Source organism: Stigmatopora argus, chromosome 19 (assembly GCF_051989625.1).
Source record: "Stigmatopora argus isolate UIUO_Sarg chromosome 19, RoL_Sarg_1.0, whole genome shotgun sequence".
Lineage (NCBI taxonomy): Eukaryota > Metazoa > Chordata > Actinopteri > Syngnathiformes > Syngnathidae > Stigmatopora > Stigmatopora argus.
In genome coordinates, this window is record NC_135405.1 from 14311415 (window position 1) to 14326157 (window position 14743).

Genomic DNA, 14743 nt, shown 5'->3' on the forward strand with positions numbered 1-14743 from the left:
TCTTCCAGTTGAATTTTCTTGCCGTTGGCAGGCAACTTCTTGGCGCACGACCGCCACCAAGTGGTGGGGAGTGTGACCGGCTAACAGCATTAGTATACTAGTATACTTGTCACAACTCACATAAGTCTTTGGAAAAGCGAAAAGTGTCGCTCGAGTGGGGGCTAGCAGAGAGAGAGAGAGAGCTTCTTTTGGTGCGGTGCGACTTTCTGACGCGGCCGAAATGCGCGGAGGTGCGCCGTTACCATGGTGACCCGCTTTGTTTCCTACCACCTCGCCGAGACGAGCGTTGGACGTCGGAGGCTTCCGGGTGAGTTTGCTCCATTTGGGCCACCATGCGGAGCAGCAGCGACAGTGGCAGCGGCAGCGGAAGCGGCATCCACGGGGGGAGACTGAGCGTCCGGAGGAGCGAAAGCTCCGACGCCGAGGCCATCGGAATGCTCGTCACCCCGGAAGCCCTGGAGCTTTTCGGGCCCATCGACGTCCTGCAACTCCTGTGAGTATTTTTTATTTATTTAAATAAAATAAATAAAAACGGGAAAAAACCATCCCGCTTTGGGTTGCGCTTGTGTTGTTGTTTGGACGTCCCTATTAACCTCTTTTGCTAACGCCTCCCAAGAAGACTCCCGTTGTCCATTAGATTCTTCTGACCGACTGTAGCGCAGGAGCGTCCAAAGTTTCGTCCAGTTTGCTTTATCGCCATGAACCGACCGGTTGACCATGTCGGATTCGAACCGACGAGTCGATGCGGAGTTCAGCCTGGCACGGCGCTCGACCCTTTCAAAGTCTCTTTGAGACGGACGGCGGTAGACGTTCAATTGGGCCGATGAACAAACGAACGGCCACCGAGCGGCCCGACGTGTCGCCCCGTAGCGCCGTGGACGGCAGCCCGACGCCGTGGACGCGTTCTCCCTCCGGCCTAAGACGCGCCTTAATGTCTTTCCCTTCAAGCGAGAAGGCCAACCTGGCGGTGAGCCTGGCCACCGAGGAGGGCGAGGTGGTGGCCCACGCCGCCTTCTTCGACCATCCCGCCGCGTCCTTGGTGGATCCGGCCGACTGGGAGTCCTTCCTGCGGGAGCGCTTCGACGCCGCCGCCTTGACGGTACGTCAATTTTTTTTTAGCCGGTACCGGAACGGGACCGTCAATCCGAGAGCGTCGACGTCGATGGAGCGCAACTAATGTGGCTCGTGACCTTGTTTGCACTTCAGCCGTGGAACACGCTCTTCCTCCGCCTGTACGTGTGCCAGCGTGGCTGCTCCGTCGGCTCTTTTCGCCACATTCTCAGGTGCCCAAATGAAAACGAGCTCATCGGTCGGCGTCCGGCGCTCGACGCTCTGGCCTTGCCCCAAACGGAGGCCCGGATTTAGTCCCGCAATGTTACCGATGTCTTTCTTCCTTTTCGATTCCACTTGGAATGGCCTGGCTCTGCCGCTGCCGTTCCAAATCTCCAACCACGCCTCAGCGCCGTCTTCAACACCACCCCCGAGTTGGACTTTGTGTGCCTGCTGAGCCCCACCTCGGCGCCCCTAGGTAAGCCGTCTCGCCAAACCGTCCGTCCAAACGAGGAGGAAGAGCCTAAGCCAAAGGGACGCTTTTTGCGCAGAGGCGGCGCTGGACGCGCTGCTGGACCCCCTGCGCCGCCTGACGGAGGAGGAGGAGGAGGCTGAGGAGGAGGAGGAGGAGGCGGGCCGGCCGAAGGCCTGGGTGTGTCACCGACATCGCCTGTGCCCCAGACTCCACGTGCGGCCCGCCAGGGTGGCCGACCACGACGACGTCATGCACATCCTGGCTCAGCAGACCAAGATTCTGTCGGCCGTCAACCGGCCCTACTTCCTGTCCGAGCTCATCGAGGCCCAGGACGAGAAGAACCACGCCGCCGTCTGCGAGGTACCCTCTCCCCGCCGGCTCCCGGGTCCAGGCTTGAGCTAGCTCGAGGGCCGCCCGGAAGAGCCCCGCCTCCGTTTCTCAAGGCCCGCCGCGTCTCCCCGCCAGTGCGACGGCACCATCACCGGTTTCATCAACGTCACGGCGGAGGTGAACGTCAGGCGACTGCAGGAACACTTTGAGCTCGGCCATTTGGGTGGCCTGTGCAAACCCGAGCCGGAGCGGCCCGAGGACGCCGAGATCGCTGGGGAGGAGACCCCGGGAGGAGAAGCGGCGCGGGAAGAGCCCGTGCTGGAAGGAGAACGAGAAGCCCGGGAGGAGGGTGAGGAGAAGGAAGAGGATGAGGAGGAGGAAGAGGAGGAGGGGGATCAGGAGGAGGAAGAAGAGGAAGAGGAGGAAGAGGAGGAGGAGGAGGAGCCTACCCCGTCCAGGTTCTCATCAGAACCCAACGCTTTCTGCATCCAGTTCTTCTTCTCGGAGAAAAACTACGAAATAAGGTCAGAAGCGGAAAGCTCTTGCACTTCTACCAAATGTCCAAAAGGGGGAAGCAAAATGTCTTCTTCTTGTTCTTGTTCTTCTTCTCTGGCAGATCCCTGGACTTGATTCCATACATATTCCAACTCTTCCCAGTAAGTCCCGGGCCACCATGTCCATACGTGCAACTTCTCACACACTTGTACATTTTGGCCGCCCAGGATCTGGACTTCTGCATCGTGACGGTGCCCACGTTGTCTCCGGACTTCCCGCTCCTGCAGAATTTCCTGCGAGTGCCTCCGCGCTCGGGCAGCCTCTTGCCCTCCGACCTCTACGTCTTGCACCGCGACGGCCTGAGGTAGGTCCCGGGAGTGGACGTCCGTCCGTCCGTCCGTCCGTCCGTCCGTCCGTCCGTCCGTCCTTCCGTCCGTCCTTCCGTCCGTCTGTCCATCCGTCCGTACGACCAACCTTTACCGGCAGCGGCGTGGAGGTGCGGCCCGCCACCGAGTCGGACCGCGACGCCGTGGCCGAGCTGGCGGCCCGGGCCGGGGCGGGGGGGCGAGCCATGTTGCGCGACCTGGACCTGGTCTACCGGGCGCCCGATCCGTGTCCCTTTCGGGCCTTCGTTGCCGACGCGGGCGGCGTGGCGGTGGGGGCGCTGGTCGTCCTAGACGAGAAGGTGAAAGCGCCGATTGCCCGGCAGCCCAAAGCGCTCGAAATCGCCGAAAGCCGGGCGGCGGCTGGGCACCGTCAAGCGCTTTCTTGACGGCGGCACCGCTCCCCTCAGGACACGGAATACATCCGGGCCCGCTACAACGTGGAGAACTTCATCTACTTTGGTCACCACGGCGCCGAGGAGCACGCTCAACTGGTCCACTTTGCGCTCTATCGGCGCTTCCAACACTTGAGCCGGCATTTCTTCAAGGAGGCGCTGCGGCTGGCCCGCAAGTCCACCTTCTACCACCGCGTGTACCCGCCGGGCTCCAACCGCAAGGTAGGCGGCGCGCCCGCCCGCCCGCCTCTTTTTCCAGGGCGCCGGTCCCCGCCTCATTTCCGCCTCAGGACCGCTGCGTGCACCATCTGGACTACGTCCTGGACTGCGCCGTGCCCGTGCGTCCGCGCCGCCAGATCGTCTACCCTCTCGAGGAGCTGGGCGTCAACGCGCCCGCCAGGTGCATCACCGACGAGCAGGTGAGCGACCGTCTCGGTGGGGAGATTGGGCCTAGTGAGACGACTACGTTAGGGTCCATTGGCTTCAATGAGCTTCAATTAGCTTCCATTGGCTTCAAATGGCTTTCCCACCATTGCCACCCGTTATTTTGGAGCAAAAAGCACCAAATGGATACAAGTGACACAAGTGGAGGGCTGAAAGTACAGAATGAGCATTTTCTGCTAGTCGTTCGTTGAGGAGCTTTTGCCTTTTCTTTTTTTTTCAGGCACCATTCGCCCTGAACCTGATCAGCCGCAAGCTGACCATGGAGCCCAAGCTGCCGGTCAACGCCAGGATCGTCCTGGTGGGGGCCTCCGACACGGGCCTGTCCTTCCTGGAGGCCCTTTGTTTCTGGTGGGTGGGCCGCCAAGTCACCTCAAAGACGTTTGCCCCCCCCCCACCCCCCAGATCCTCCGTCCGGGACCAGGTCAGACGGATAAATAGGCTCCGTCTGTCCGGCCGTCGGCTCATTTGCATGCAAACGCCGCAGATTAGCGCTGGCTGTCTGGTCGCCGTGAGATTAGCCACGTCATTTGGACTCCTTTTGTTGTTTGATCTTCTCCTTTGAGCTGTATATATCTTTTTCCCCCACTCTATTGGCGCTCGGCCATTTTGCCTCCTATAGTTGAATTCCAAAATGGAGTTTGATAGCCCGCTGTCAATCCTGTGCGCAGCCCTCACCTGAGATTCAAGAATTTGACCCTGATCTCCACGCACGGCTTCCCGTCCGACTGCGCCCTGGCCGGCGTCAAGTTCCTGTCCACCAGGTAAGGGCGTAGGGTTAGCCCTCGGCCGTTAGCGACAGCGGCGTGGAAAGGCCCACATGTCGTGTTTTTGCCGCAGCCACGCCTACGGCAGCAAGTACATGGCGCAGCTGCCCCTGCGCTCGTGCGTGGCCGAGGTGGCCGACAAGATGGTGGCCATCGACAGGAAGTCCAAGCACGTGGTGGTCTCCGGCGGCGCCAAGATTCCTTACGACTACCTCATCCTCTGCACGGGGCAACAGTACCAGGTGCCCCCCCCCCCCCCCCCGCCCTCCTTTTCCGGCCTCGGGGTCGGAGGTCGGCCTTAAAGCGCGCGTCCGTCCGTGCAGGATCCTCGTCCGACGGAGGACGAGGATGGCGGCCCCGGCGGCGAGGACCCGTCCTTTCCCCCCAGGCACGCCGACCCCGCCCCCTCCAATCTGTTCACCCTCAACGACTCGCACGACTGCAACGCGGCGCGACGCTGGCTGCTGGAGAACTTTGTCCGGAAGAACGGTACGCAGAAAAAGCTCCCCGGCCAAACGGCCCGACGAGCCCGTCCTTTGGGGGACGACGGCGCTCGGCGAGTACGGTACGCTCCGGTCCTGGTTAAATTCCCTCGGGGTTCATCTGCCCTCCCTCGCAGAAAATGCCGTCGTCTACGGGAACAGCGTTGACGTTTTCACCGCCGTGGAGATGCTCCTCCGGGTGGGGGTACCCGGAACCTGCATCCACCTGGTGCTGGCTCCTCCCCCTCCGGCCTCCGGCAAAGAAGAGGCGCCCTCCGAGAGCGAGGACGCCGGCGACGGGGTTCCCGGCACGGCCGCCGACCCGCCTCCCGAGAACGAGGCTTCGGACGATCGTCCCCGTGAAAGCCACGCGGCCCCGCCTCCCGAGAGCGACGGCGCCGACGTTCCCCTCGGCCAAATTGACGCCGGCCGAATCGAAAACGCCGAGGATTGGTCTCGCGAAAATGGCGTCGCCTACGGTTTGCCCGGAGATGGCCGAGGCGCCGACGACTTGGCCGCCGAAAGCCAAATCCCCGACCGGTCGCCCGGAGAGAGAGACGTAAACGACGACGCGTCTCCCGAGACGGAGGACACCGATGTTTCACCCGGGGGAGGCCCCGAAATAGATGACGCCGACGGGTCGCCTCCCGGAAACGACCGAGTCGAGATGGAAAACGGAGATGTTTTGTCTCTCGAAATAGAAGCCGCAAACCTTTCGCCTTCGCGGTCGAACGTCGCCTCTGAAATGGACGACGCCGACGATTCCCCTCCCGAGAATGACGTAGGAAACGAGTCCCCCTCCGAGTTGGAGGACAGAAACCATTCATCGCGTGAGGCCGCCAGCGGCGACGATTCGCCTCGCCAGTCGGACGACGACGACGACGACGACGACAACGCTTCTCGCGAATCCGACAGCGACGCCAATTCGCCTCGCCAGTCCGACGGCGACGGCGATTCGCCTCGCCAGTCTGACAGTGACGACAATGCCTCTCGCGACTCCGACGCCAATTCGCCTCGCGACTCTGACGGCGACTCCGACGGCGACGCCAATTCGCCTCGCCAGTCCGACGCTGACGACACGCTCGGCGAGGCCGACGCGGCGGCCGTAGATCACGACGTCGCGGGCGACGGGATGGACGTCGGCGAGGACGGCGCCGTCGTTCCGGACGAGGCGCCGGCCGATCCGGGCCCGCTGAGGGACCCCCTTCCGGCGGACCTGGTCTCCAACGAGCCGCAACCTCCGGAGCCCGGCGGCCTGTACTTTCCGGACGCCGGCGTGGAGAGCGCGGTGATGGCGGCCCTGGAGAAGTCGCGGGTCCACGTCCACCGCGACTGCGTCCTGACGCGGATGAACGACGGCCAACGCTCCGACTCTCTCACTTCCGTATCGTTCAGAAGCCCTTCGGGAATCCTTCGCCTGAATTGCGGTGTAAGTCGTCGACTTTGTGCCGCGTCGCGTGGCGGTCGGAGCTCGTCCAAAAGTCGGTGTTTGGAGACCGGTGGCAAAAGTGGAAAGTTGCCGTTGCCGTTGCCGAGATCTTGCTCACTTTCCCGGTCACTTGGCAAATTGTCCGGGGCTAATCTTTCACCTCCGCTCTCTCCGTCAGGTGTTGATCAACATGTCCGGCCGCGGCGTGGACTACGACGCCTTCAGGAGCATCAACAACTCCTTCCTGGTGTTCGATGGGCGGCTGGTCATCGACGCCGCCTTCCGGACCAACGACGCGTCCATCTGGGGCGCCGGCCCGCTCACCAAATTCTCCCGCTCGTACTACAGCGACGAGTGGTCGCACGGCAACTTCAACTCGCGGGAGGTGGGCCGGGAGCTGGCGGCCAGGCTGCTCCGCCACTTTGACCCCACGTTGGAGGCGCCGCGGCGAACGCCGGCCGGCGCCCACCGCCTGGTTCCTATTTACATGCGGCCCAAGATACGAGGTGAGTGTTTACGGCTTGAAAATGCCCCCCCCCCCCCCCCCTTTTTTTGACGGAGCCCCTGGGCCGTCGCGCGCAGGCGGGACTTTACCAGGGAAATTGAACTACCTCCACGTGACCAGACCGGTGGCCAGGAGCTGGCGAGGACCCCCCGCCAGACAAGTAGGTGGAGCGTCAGATTGAATGAATTGAAGCCCCGTCCGGCCGGCCAAACACCCACCCACCCAACCTGTGGAGCGCGTCCGCAGGGCCGACGCATCGCCACGGGTCACCCGGAGAGCGGCGACTACTTGTGCTTGCACCTGGACAAGAACCAGGTGGTGGAGACCCTGATCTGTCTGTCCTCCAAGCCGCTCCCCGTCCACAACCTGATGCGCCTCTACGCCAAGCACCAGAAACTGCTGGGACAGCTGCTGATTCGACTTCACTTGGAGCAGATCCAAGACCTCTACAGGTAGAAAATGTCGCAAGTTCGGTTGACTTTTGGGACCACCCGTGACGATATTTATGATCATGATCCATTTTGAACTTGCACCACCTCCACCCCTTCTAGAAGGTCAGAGCGTGCTTGGCGGACACGCTTCCCTCTTTTGTCCTCTCTCTTTTATTGAAGAGCATTTCCTATCAATCAATCAATGGCTCTTTTTCAACGGTGGCCAATGAGCCGTCAGTTAGTTGCACAATGACTCAAGTGTCCGTCCTAGATAGCAGGGTCACTTTTGTTTTGCCTGCCTGCCTGCCTGCCCCATCCACACACACACACAAACAGCCCGGGGGTGGATCAAGAGATTAGGAGGTAGGGGACAATGGGCGGCCGTGTCTGGCGCCCCCATTTGTCTTGAATCCTCAGAAGCAGGTCACCCGCCCGCCACATCGGGACAAAAACAGGTCCAAAGATGGCGCCTTTGTTAGGCTCTGCGCTGACATTTTTTACAATCAAGTGAAAGGGAAAAAAACGGCAATCCAATGTGGGGTGCCGGAGAGCATCCGGCCCATTTGTGGCGACGGGAGGACACCGGATGACCCGTTGTGTTTTGCTTTTGTTTTGTCAGCTTCTTCAGGCAAAGCTGGTGTTTGGCCATCTTTCACGACCGCTTCTCCGACTTCGAGGACGAGATCCTCCAGGACACGGCGGGCGACGTCAAGGTGGGCCACGTCCCCACGTGGGTCCTCGCCGACGCCCGTCACCGCTCTTTGTCCGCAGGTCGACGGCGAGGATCCCAGGGGCGCCGCCCTGGAGGACCCCGCCGGCAGGGCGGCGCTGAGGATCAAAGCGGCCAAATATTTGTCCTTCAACCGCAACCTGCTGCCCATGTTCCTCTGCCCCGACGACTTGTGACGCCACGCGGAGGAGGGCCCGCGCCGCCAAAAAAGCTCGCCCACCGTCGGCCATCGCTCATCTGCTTTAAATTGAAACCACTTTATGGCTGCTGGACGTTCAATCCGTTTGAGGCGCGGCCTGGTCTTCCTTCATTGGCTTTAGTGGGAATGTGGCCTCGGGGCGGCCATGTTGGTAGGGGCAGCGGAAGGTCGGCCCTCGATGGAACTCAAGTCTATCGCCGGTAGACGTCCCATCCAGGCGTCGGCGAAGAAATGTTGCTTCATGGGGATGAAGTTGAAGAGCGCTCGCTCATCCGAGCGTAAAAAGCAAGCTGCTGGCGCGTGCCTTCGGGGGCGGGGTTCCCGGGGGGAGGACGCCGCTTATGTGTGTCACCTCCACAAACACCCTTGGATACATCTGCTTTGCAATCTGCCCGCACATACACACAGCCACAAATCCAAGAGAGACGGGAGGGGGCGGGGGCAGGGGCCGGCCTCCCCATTGGTCGCCGCTCAAGCCACGGGGAGATTCACGGCGGCCTTAAAAAGGGCGCGGCGCTCGGAAAGCGGCAGAAGCATCCCGAGACCCCAAGCCCGGCCCCTTTCTCGCCTCGCCACGGCCGACATGCCCAGAGGCTTCCTGGTCAAGAGGAGCAAGCGGGTGGTCCCGCCGTCCTACCGCTGGCCGCGGGAGCCCCGAGCGGAGGACGGGCCCCCGTCGGCGTCGTTGGCCCGCCGGCCGGGCCACGACCAAAGCGTCCTTTTGGGCCGGCGGCCGCCCCGTAGCCCCGCCCGGCCGACGGGCGGGCCGCGGCGCCAGGGTCCGGATTTGGCCTCCCCGACCCCGGCCTCGGCCTTCCCCGCCGCCGCCGCCGCCGCCACCACCCTGGCCGCTCTGGAGCACCTCTTGGACGTGGGCTCCAGCACGGACGCTTCGAAACCCCGACACAAAGTCAAGAGAGTCAGCGAGCGGAACTCGGACGACGACGACGACGACGACGATCACGACGCCTCGCCCGTGCCGGGGCCGGAGATCCGAGCGGCGCCCGAAAGTCGGCCGCCGGGCAGAGGGCGCGGGGACGGGGACGGCGACGGCGACTTTGTCTGTCAGCTTTGCAAGGAGGCGTACGGCGACCCGCTGAGCCTGGCTCAGCACCGCTGCTCCAGGATGGTGCGGGTGGAGTACCGCTGCCCCGAGTGCGACAAGGCCTTCGGTTGCCCCGCCAACCTGGCGTCGCACCGCCGTTGGCACAAGCCCAAGGCGGAGCGGAAGGGCCGGGCGGAGGCAGAGGCAGAGGAGGCGCCCCAGTCCGCTTCCGGCGGGGACCACCGAAAATTCAAAGGCCGCGCCCCCCCGGGCAAAAAGGCGCCGTGCGCTACCTGCAAAGGTCCTAGCGGACTCCCCCCTCGTGCCCATGGCCGTCACCCGCCCCGGGAGGGAAGCTTTATTTTCCTGGCCTCGCGCTTCTGAACCCCGAGCTTCCGATGAGTGTTGCCCCGGTACGATGGCAGTAGCGATCACGTCGTTTGAAAAAAAGAAATGGATCAAAAATACTACTGGAATGTAAAGTGACTGGGTCACACAGCTCTCACCTCGGCGCTCTACTCGGATTTTAAATGGATGGGAAATGGACCGGCGATGAACGCAACCTGAAATGAGCCCTAACCTTTTCAATTGGCCTGTCGTGGCCCCCTCCCAACGTGGCCGCTCCGTAGCGGCCACGTTGGGAGGGGCGACGTTCCCATCAAAGTCAATGCCTTAACGTTGAAATGAAGTCAAAATCACTTGGAGCTTTCCCATTGGGAACTTTCTGACAGGATCTGACAGGAACATAGCAAAAAAGAAAATCAACTAGCGTAGCCGCTAATGCCTTGAACTTTTGCTGTTGTTTTTCTTCTTTTCAAGCCTTCACCACTATATTTATTCACGTATGTATCCATTGATGTATGTATGTATTGAATCCATTGTGGATGCAATAAAAAGTGGCTTTCTTTTGCGCTCCAAATGGAATAAAAAGCAAAGGGATCACCGTCGTGCTTGTTTCCTTGACATTTGGCAGTCCGGTGCGCACGACTGTCGCCGACGAGACGTTCATTTGCTTTGACCCATGGCCAATTTGTCGCGCGCAGGTGCACCGAGACGCCGGCCTATGTGATTAGCCAGAGCGTGGCGTGGCGTGGCGTGGCGTGGCTCAGGTGAACGCGGACGATCGCAGCTGCCATCTGCAAATCTTAATCGCCTTCTCTGCGTCTAAGCTAATTAAAGAGCCGCAGCGGGAGCTGGTCCTTCATCAATCTAATGGCCGCCGACATCAACGTTCACGGCGAAAATGATAATCACGTCAGCGTGCCATGGGCATTTGGACGCCTGGCGCCCTCAACGGCAGCCAATGGGTGACTAGGAAAATGCAAAAGTGCTTTCAATTTTCCGGCCCGTGCCGTGTCACCGTCCGGCTGCAAAGGTTGCTTGGTGACTGGGATGCCTACCTGCTTCCTGTTTTTGAACAACAACAACAAGAAAAAGCCTGAACTGAGGACACCAGCAGCACCGCCGACTCCTCCATTCGGCGTCTTTTGGTGACCAGCCGAGGCAGTGAGTGTGCTCTTTCTTATTCTTTTCACTATTATTGTTGTCTTTTTTAACGTATTTGCCAGTGTATTTTGGACGTGGTGTGCTTGCACCTCGGCAAGAAATCTAACCTGAAACAAAAGTTGTCCAAAAGGTCCCCTCTCTTCATGTCAAAAAACAACAATGTCAACTCAACCAGCTGCTGTTTGATCCACTTTGGGCCGTTTTGGACTTCAGCAACGTTGGCAAGCGCATGTCCGTCCGTCATTGGTGAGTTCAGAAAAAATGATTTTACAGCAGGGTGGCCCGTTCAAGTCGATGAGTTTTTCCCTGACCTTTTTTTTGGAACTGCGGCACCATCTGAAAATATTTTCATTTCAAACGACCGCCTGTCGCCATTGTCATGGTCATCAAAGTTTTATCAGCGGGAATCACATCAAATGATTCCAAATATTGCTCATTTGTTGACCAAAAGTGGACGTCTGCGGACTCTAAGCAACTTCCGCTTTGAGTGATGCAAAAAGAAGTCACGTCATGTCAGGTTTAAAAAGTGGATGCCTTAGAAACCAAACCATGTTGGTTCACCTTACAGAAAAATAAGCCACAAAATGACTGTTTCACATTTTGAATCTGGTAACGGTATCTTCTCTCATTTAACGTTCATCGTATTTTCATTTGAACCTTGTGCAATTTTAATCGGCTTATATATGACATTGTATGACATTGCTGAGCTCTGTCAGTGGCCTGTGGAATGTCAACTCCTTGAAAAGTAGATGTTGGAGCCAAAAACTTGGAGCACCCACCCCTGCACAAAGTCACATGTGATACCTTTCCACAAAACTGCTGTCCTACAAGTGCAATCAGTGGATTGCAGTCTTGCGTCCGTCCATACTGGATGCTTTGGAACCAAAACCTGCTCCCTCCCCACCCACCCACACACACACACAGCCACCCACCCACACACACACACACCCACCCACACCAGCCCAACCCCTGTTGATTCAACTTTTTCAGCTATGTCTCTGCCCTGCCCCTGCCTGGTATAAACTGTCAAGAGCCAGTTCAATACTTTTTGGGGGACCTATTTCTAACGTGGGCCATCAAAGTGCAAACTTTGGACCATTTTGACTCATTTAAGAGCACCTTTGTTGAATGATATTTCACCCATTTCATTCTACGCAGCTGTGTGTATGATGACAAAAAAGGCTTTTGATTTGATATAAAGGCATAATATCCCATAAGACTAGGCTTTCATTTCAAACGATTCCACAAAATGTAGCTTTTCATAAAGAGGAAAGCTTTCCACAATACTAGTGTCCTGCGAGTGCAATCAGTGGATTGGCGTCAGGTGCATCTCGTAGCCTAACCCCCGCTCCTTCAAGTTTGTCAGCTCGGTCGGTCGCTGCATGATGTCTTGAGCAAAAAGCTGCTCCCGCCAAACCCTCCCAAACCTCCCTCCCTCCCTCCCTCCGCACGTAAAGTGGCCCAACCCCCGTTGCTTCAATTTTGTCACCTATGTCTGTGCTGGGTGGGTGGCTGGCTTTGCAAAACGAAAAGCTGCCTTGTATAAACTGTCAAAGCCAGTTCAATACTTTTTTGGGGACCTATTTCAAACGTGGGCCGTCAAAGTGCAAACTTTTGACCATTTTGACTCATTTAAGAGTGAGTGCCTTGATGAATGATATTTCAGCCATTTCATTCTATGCAGCTGTGTATGATGACAATAAATGCTTTTGATTTGATATAAAAGTGTCGCTTCCCATAAGACTAGGCTTTCATTTCAAACGATTCCACAAAATGTAGCTTTTCCTAAAGAGGAAAGCTTTCCACAATACTAGTGTCCTGCGAGTGCAATCAGTGGATTGGCGTCAGGTGCATCTCATTTCAGCCCAACCCCCACTGGTTCAACTTTGTGAGCTCGGTCGCTGCCAGATAGCTTGGAACTTGGAAGATGCTCCCTCCCTCCCTCCCCTCTACCCAAAGCGGCCCAACCCCCGTTGATTCAACTTTGCCACCTATGTTTGTGCCGCCGGATGGCCTGGAAAATGGATAGCTCCCCCCTCCCTACCCAACCACAGCGGGCAACGAGGACTGCTTTAGACCTAGTATCTCTTTAAAACATGGGCAATCAAAGCACAGACTTTTCACCATTTTGACCCATTGAAGAGCACCTTGGTGAAATTCAAGCATAGGACATAGTATAAGACTAGGCGTTCATTTAACAGGGCTGGGCAAACTAAAATAAGGGCCAGAGTGAGTGTGGTGGGTGCTTTGGTTTCAAGCTCAACAGAGCAAAGCTTTTCACAATACTATTGTCCTACAAGTGCAATCAGTGGATTGCAGTCTTGCGTCCGTCCATACTGGATGCTTTGGAACCGAAAGCTGCTCCCCCCACACACACACACCCACACACCCACAAACACAAAGCCACCCACCCACCCCAGCCCAGCCCAACCCCCGTTGATTCAACTTTTTCAGCTATGTCTCTGCCCTGCCTCTGCCTGGTATAAACTGTCAAGAGCCAGTTCAATACTTTTTGGGGGACCTATTTCAAACGTGGGCCATCAAAGTGCAAACTTTGGACCATTTTGACTCATTTAAGAGCACCTTTGTTGAATGATATTTCACCCATTTCATTCTACGCAGCTGTGTGTATGATGACAAAAAAGGCTTTTGATTTGATATAAAGGCATCGCATCCCATAAGACTAGACTTTCATTTCAAACGATTCCACAAAATGTAGGTTTTCCTAAAGAGGAAAGCTTTCCACAATACTAGTGTCCTGCGAGTGCAATCAGTGGATTGGCGTCAGGTGCTTCTCGTTTCAGCCCAACCCCCGCTGGTTCAAGTTTGTGAGCTCGGTCGCTGCCAGATAGCTTGGAACTTGGAAGCTGCTTCCTCCCTCCCTCCCTCCCTCCCTCCCCACCCAAAGCGGCCCAACCCCCGTTGATTCAACTTTGCCACCTACGTTTGTGCCGTCGGATGGCCTGGAAAATGGATAGCTCCCCCTCCCCACCCACCCACAGCAGCCCATGAGGACTGCTTTAGACCTAGTATCTCTTTAAAACATGGGCAATCAAAGCACAGCCTTTTCACCATTTTGACCCATTGAAGAGCGCCTTGGTGAAATTCAAGCATAGGACATAGTATAAGACTAGGCGTTCATTTAACAGGGCTGGGCAAACTAAAATAAGGGCCAGAGTGAGTGTGGTGGGTGCTTTGGTTTCAAGCTCAACAGAGCAAAGCTTTCCACAATACTATTGTCCTACAAGTGCAATCAGTGGATTGGCGTCAGGTGCTTCTTGCAGCCCAACCCCCGCTGGTTCAAGTTTGTCAGCTCGGTCGCTGATGGATGGCTTGGTATAAACTGTCAAAGCCAGTTCAAGACTGTTTTTGGACTGAAGACTATGACATATTTTAATCCTATATTTGAATGAAGACTATGACATATTTTAATCCCATATTTTATTACAGATGAATCATTACAATAAAACACAAGGCTTTATTTTGATATATGACTACTGTCTGATTAAATACTTGTTTTCAGATGGATGACGCACGCCAACAGAATGTTCCCTTCTATTAATGCTTGCACAATGAATGAAGGAAGCTGAAGGAAGCTTTCAGTACGAGATATTCTTTGAGGTTGATTACAGACGGCTTCACTCGAGGCCAACTGATACGGAGGCGAGTGGAAAATCCCGGGGGGAAAAAAGAGGATGGCACCTTGAAGACAGTCGTGCCCCAGTCAACGTCATACCTTTAATCAGCTAATGCATTATTCATATTTGTGTTATGAAAACTGGGCAAACTCGGGTGGCGTGTTGGGCACGGATGTCCGGAATAAATGATCTGTGGATGAACCCGTCCAATCCTCCCTGGTCGTCTCTCTCTCTCTTCCAACGCTGAATATGCTCCATTCTTAGGTCGATAAGTCACAGTTTTAGCCATTGGATTCACATGCTAAAACTTATCGTCTAACACACAGGTGTCAAAGTGGCGGCCCGGGGGCCAAATCTGGCCTGTCGCATCATTTTGTGCGGACCGAGTAAGTAAATCCTGAGTGCCAACTTTCTGTTTTAGGATCAAATTCAAATGAAGATT

At 57.1% G+C, this 14743-nt stretch overlaps 2 protein-coding genes across 2 annotated transcripts; both read left to right on the plus strand.

Annotated features, from left to right (window-relative positions):
* Positions 1-279: 279 nt before the first annotated feature.
* Positions 280-8101, plus strand: cfap61 (cilia and flagella associated protein 61). The gene is made up of 21 exons (XM_077587727.1): positions 280-493; positions 949-1099; positions 1207-1283; positions 1461-1528; positions 1602-1885; positions 1991-2379; positions 2472-2511; positions 2578-2714; positions 2837-3035; positions 3144-3350; positions 3419-3547; positions 3793-3920; positions 4241-4333; positions 4410-4578; positions 4660-4825; positions 4956-6247; positions 6426-6753; positions 6830-6912; positions 6999-7204; positions 7803-7896; positions 7955-8101. The coding sequence occupies exons 1-21, from the start codon at positions 333-335 to the stop codon at positions 8087-8089; spliced, it is 4536 nt and encodes a 1511-aa protein (XP_077443853.1). The 5' UTR covers positions 280-332; the 3' UTR covers positions 8090-8101.
* Positions 8102-8289: 188 nt separating this feature from the next.
* Positions 8290-10101, plus strand: insm1a (insulinoma-associated 1a). Its single transcript, XM_077587726.1, has one exon. The coding sequence runs from the start codon at positions 8291-8293 to the stop codon at positions 9539-9541; it is 1251 nt and encodes a 416-aa protein (XP_077443852.1). The 5' UTR covers position 8290; the 3' UTR covers positions 9542-10101.
* Positions 10102-14743: the final 4642 nt, after the last annotated feature.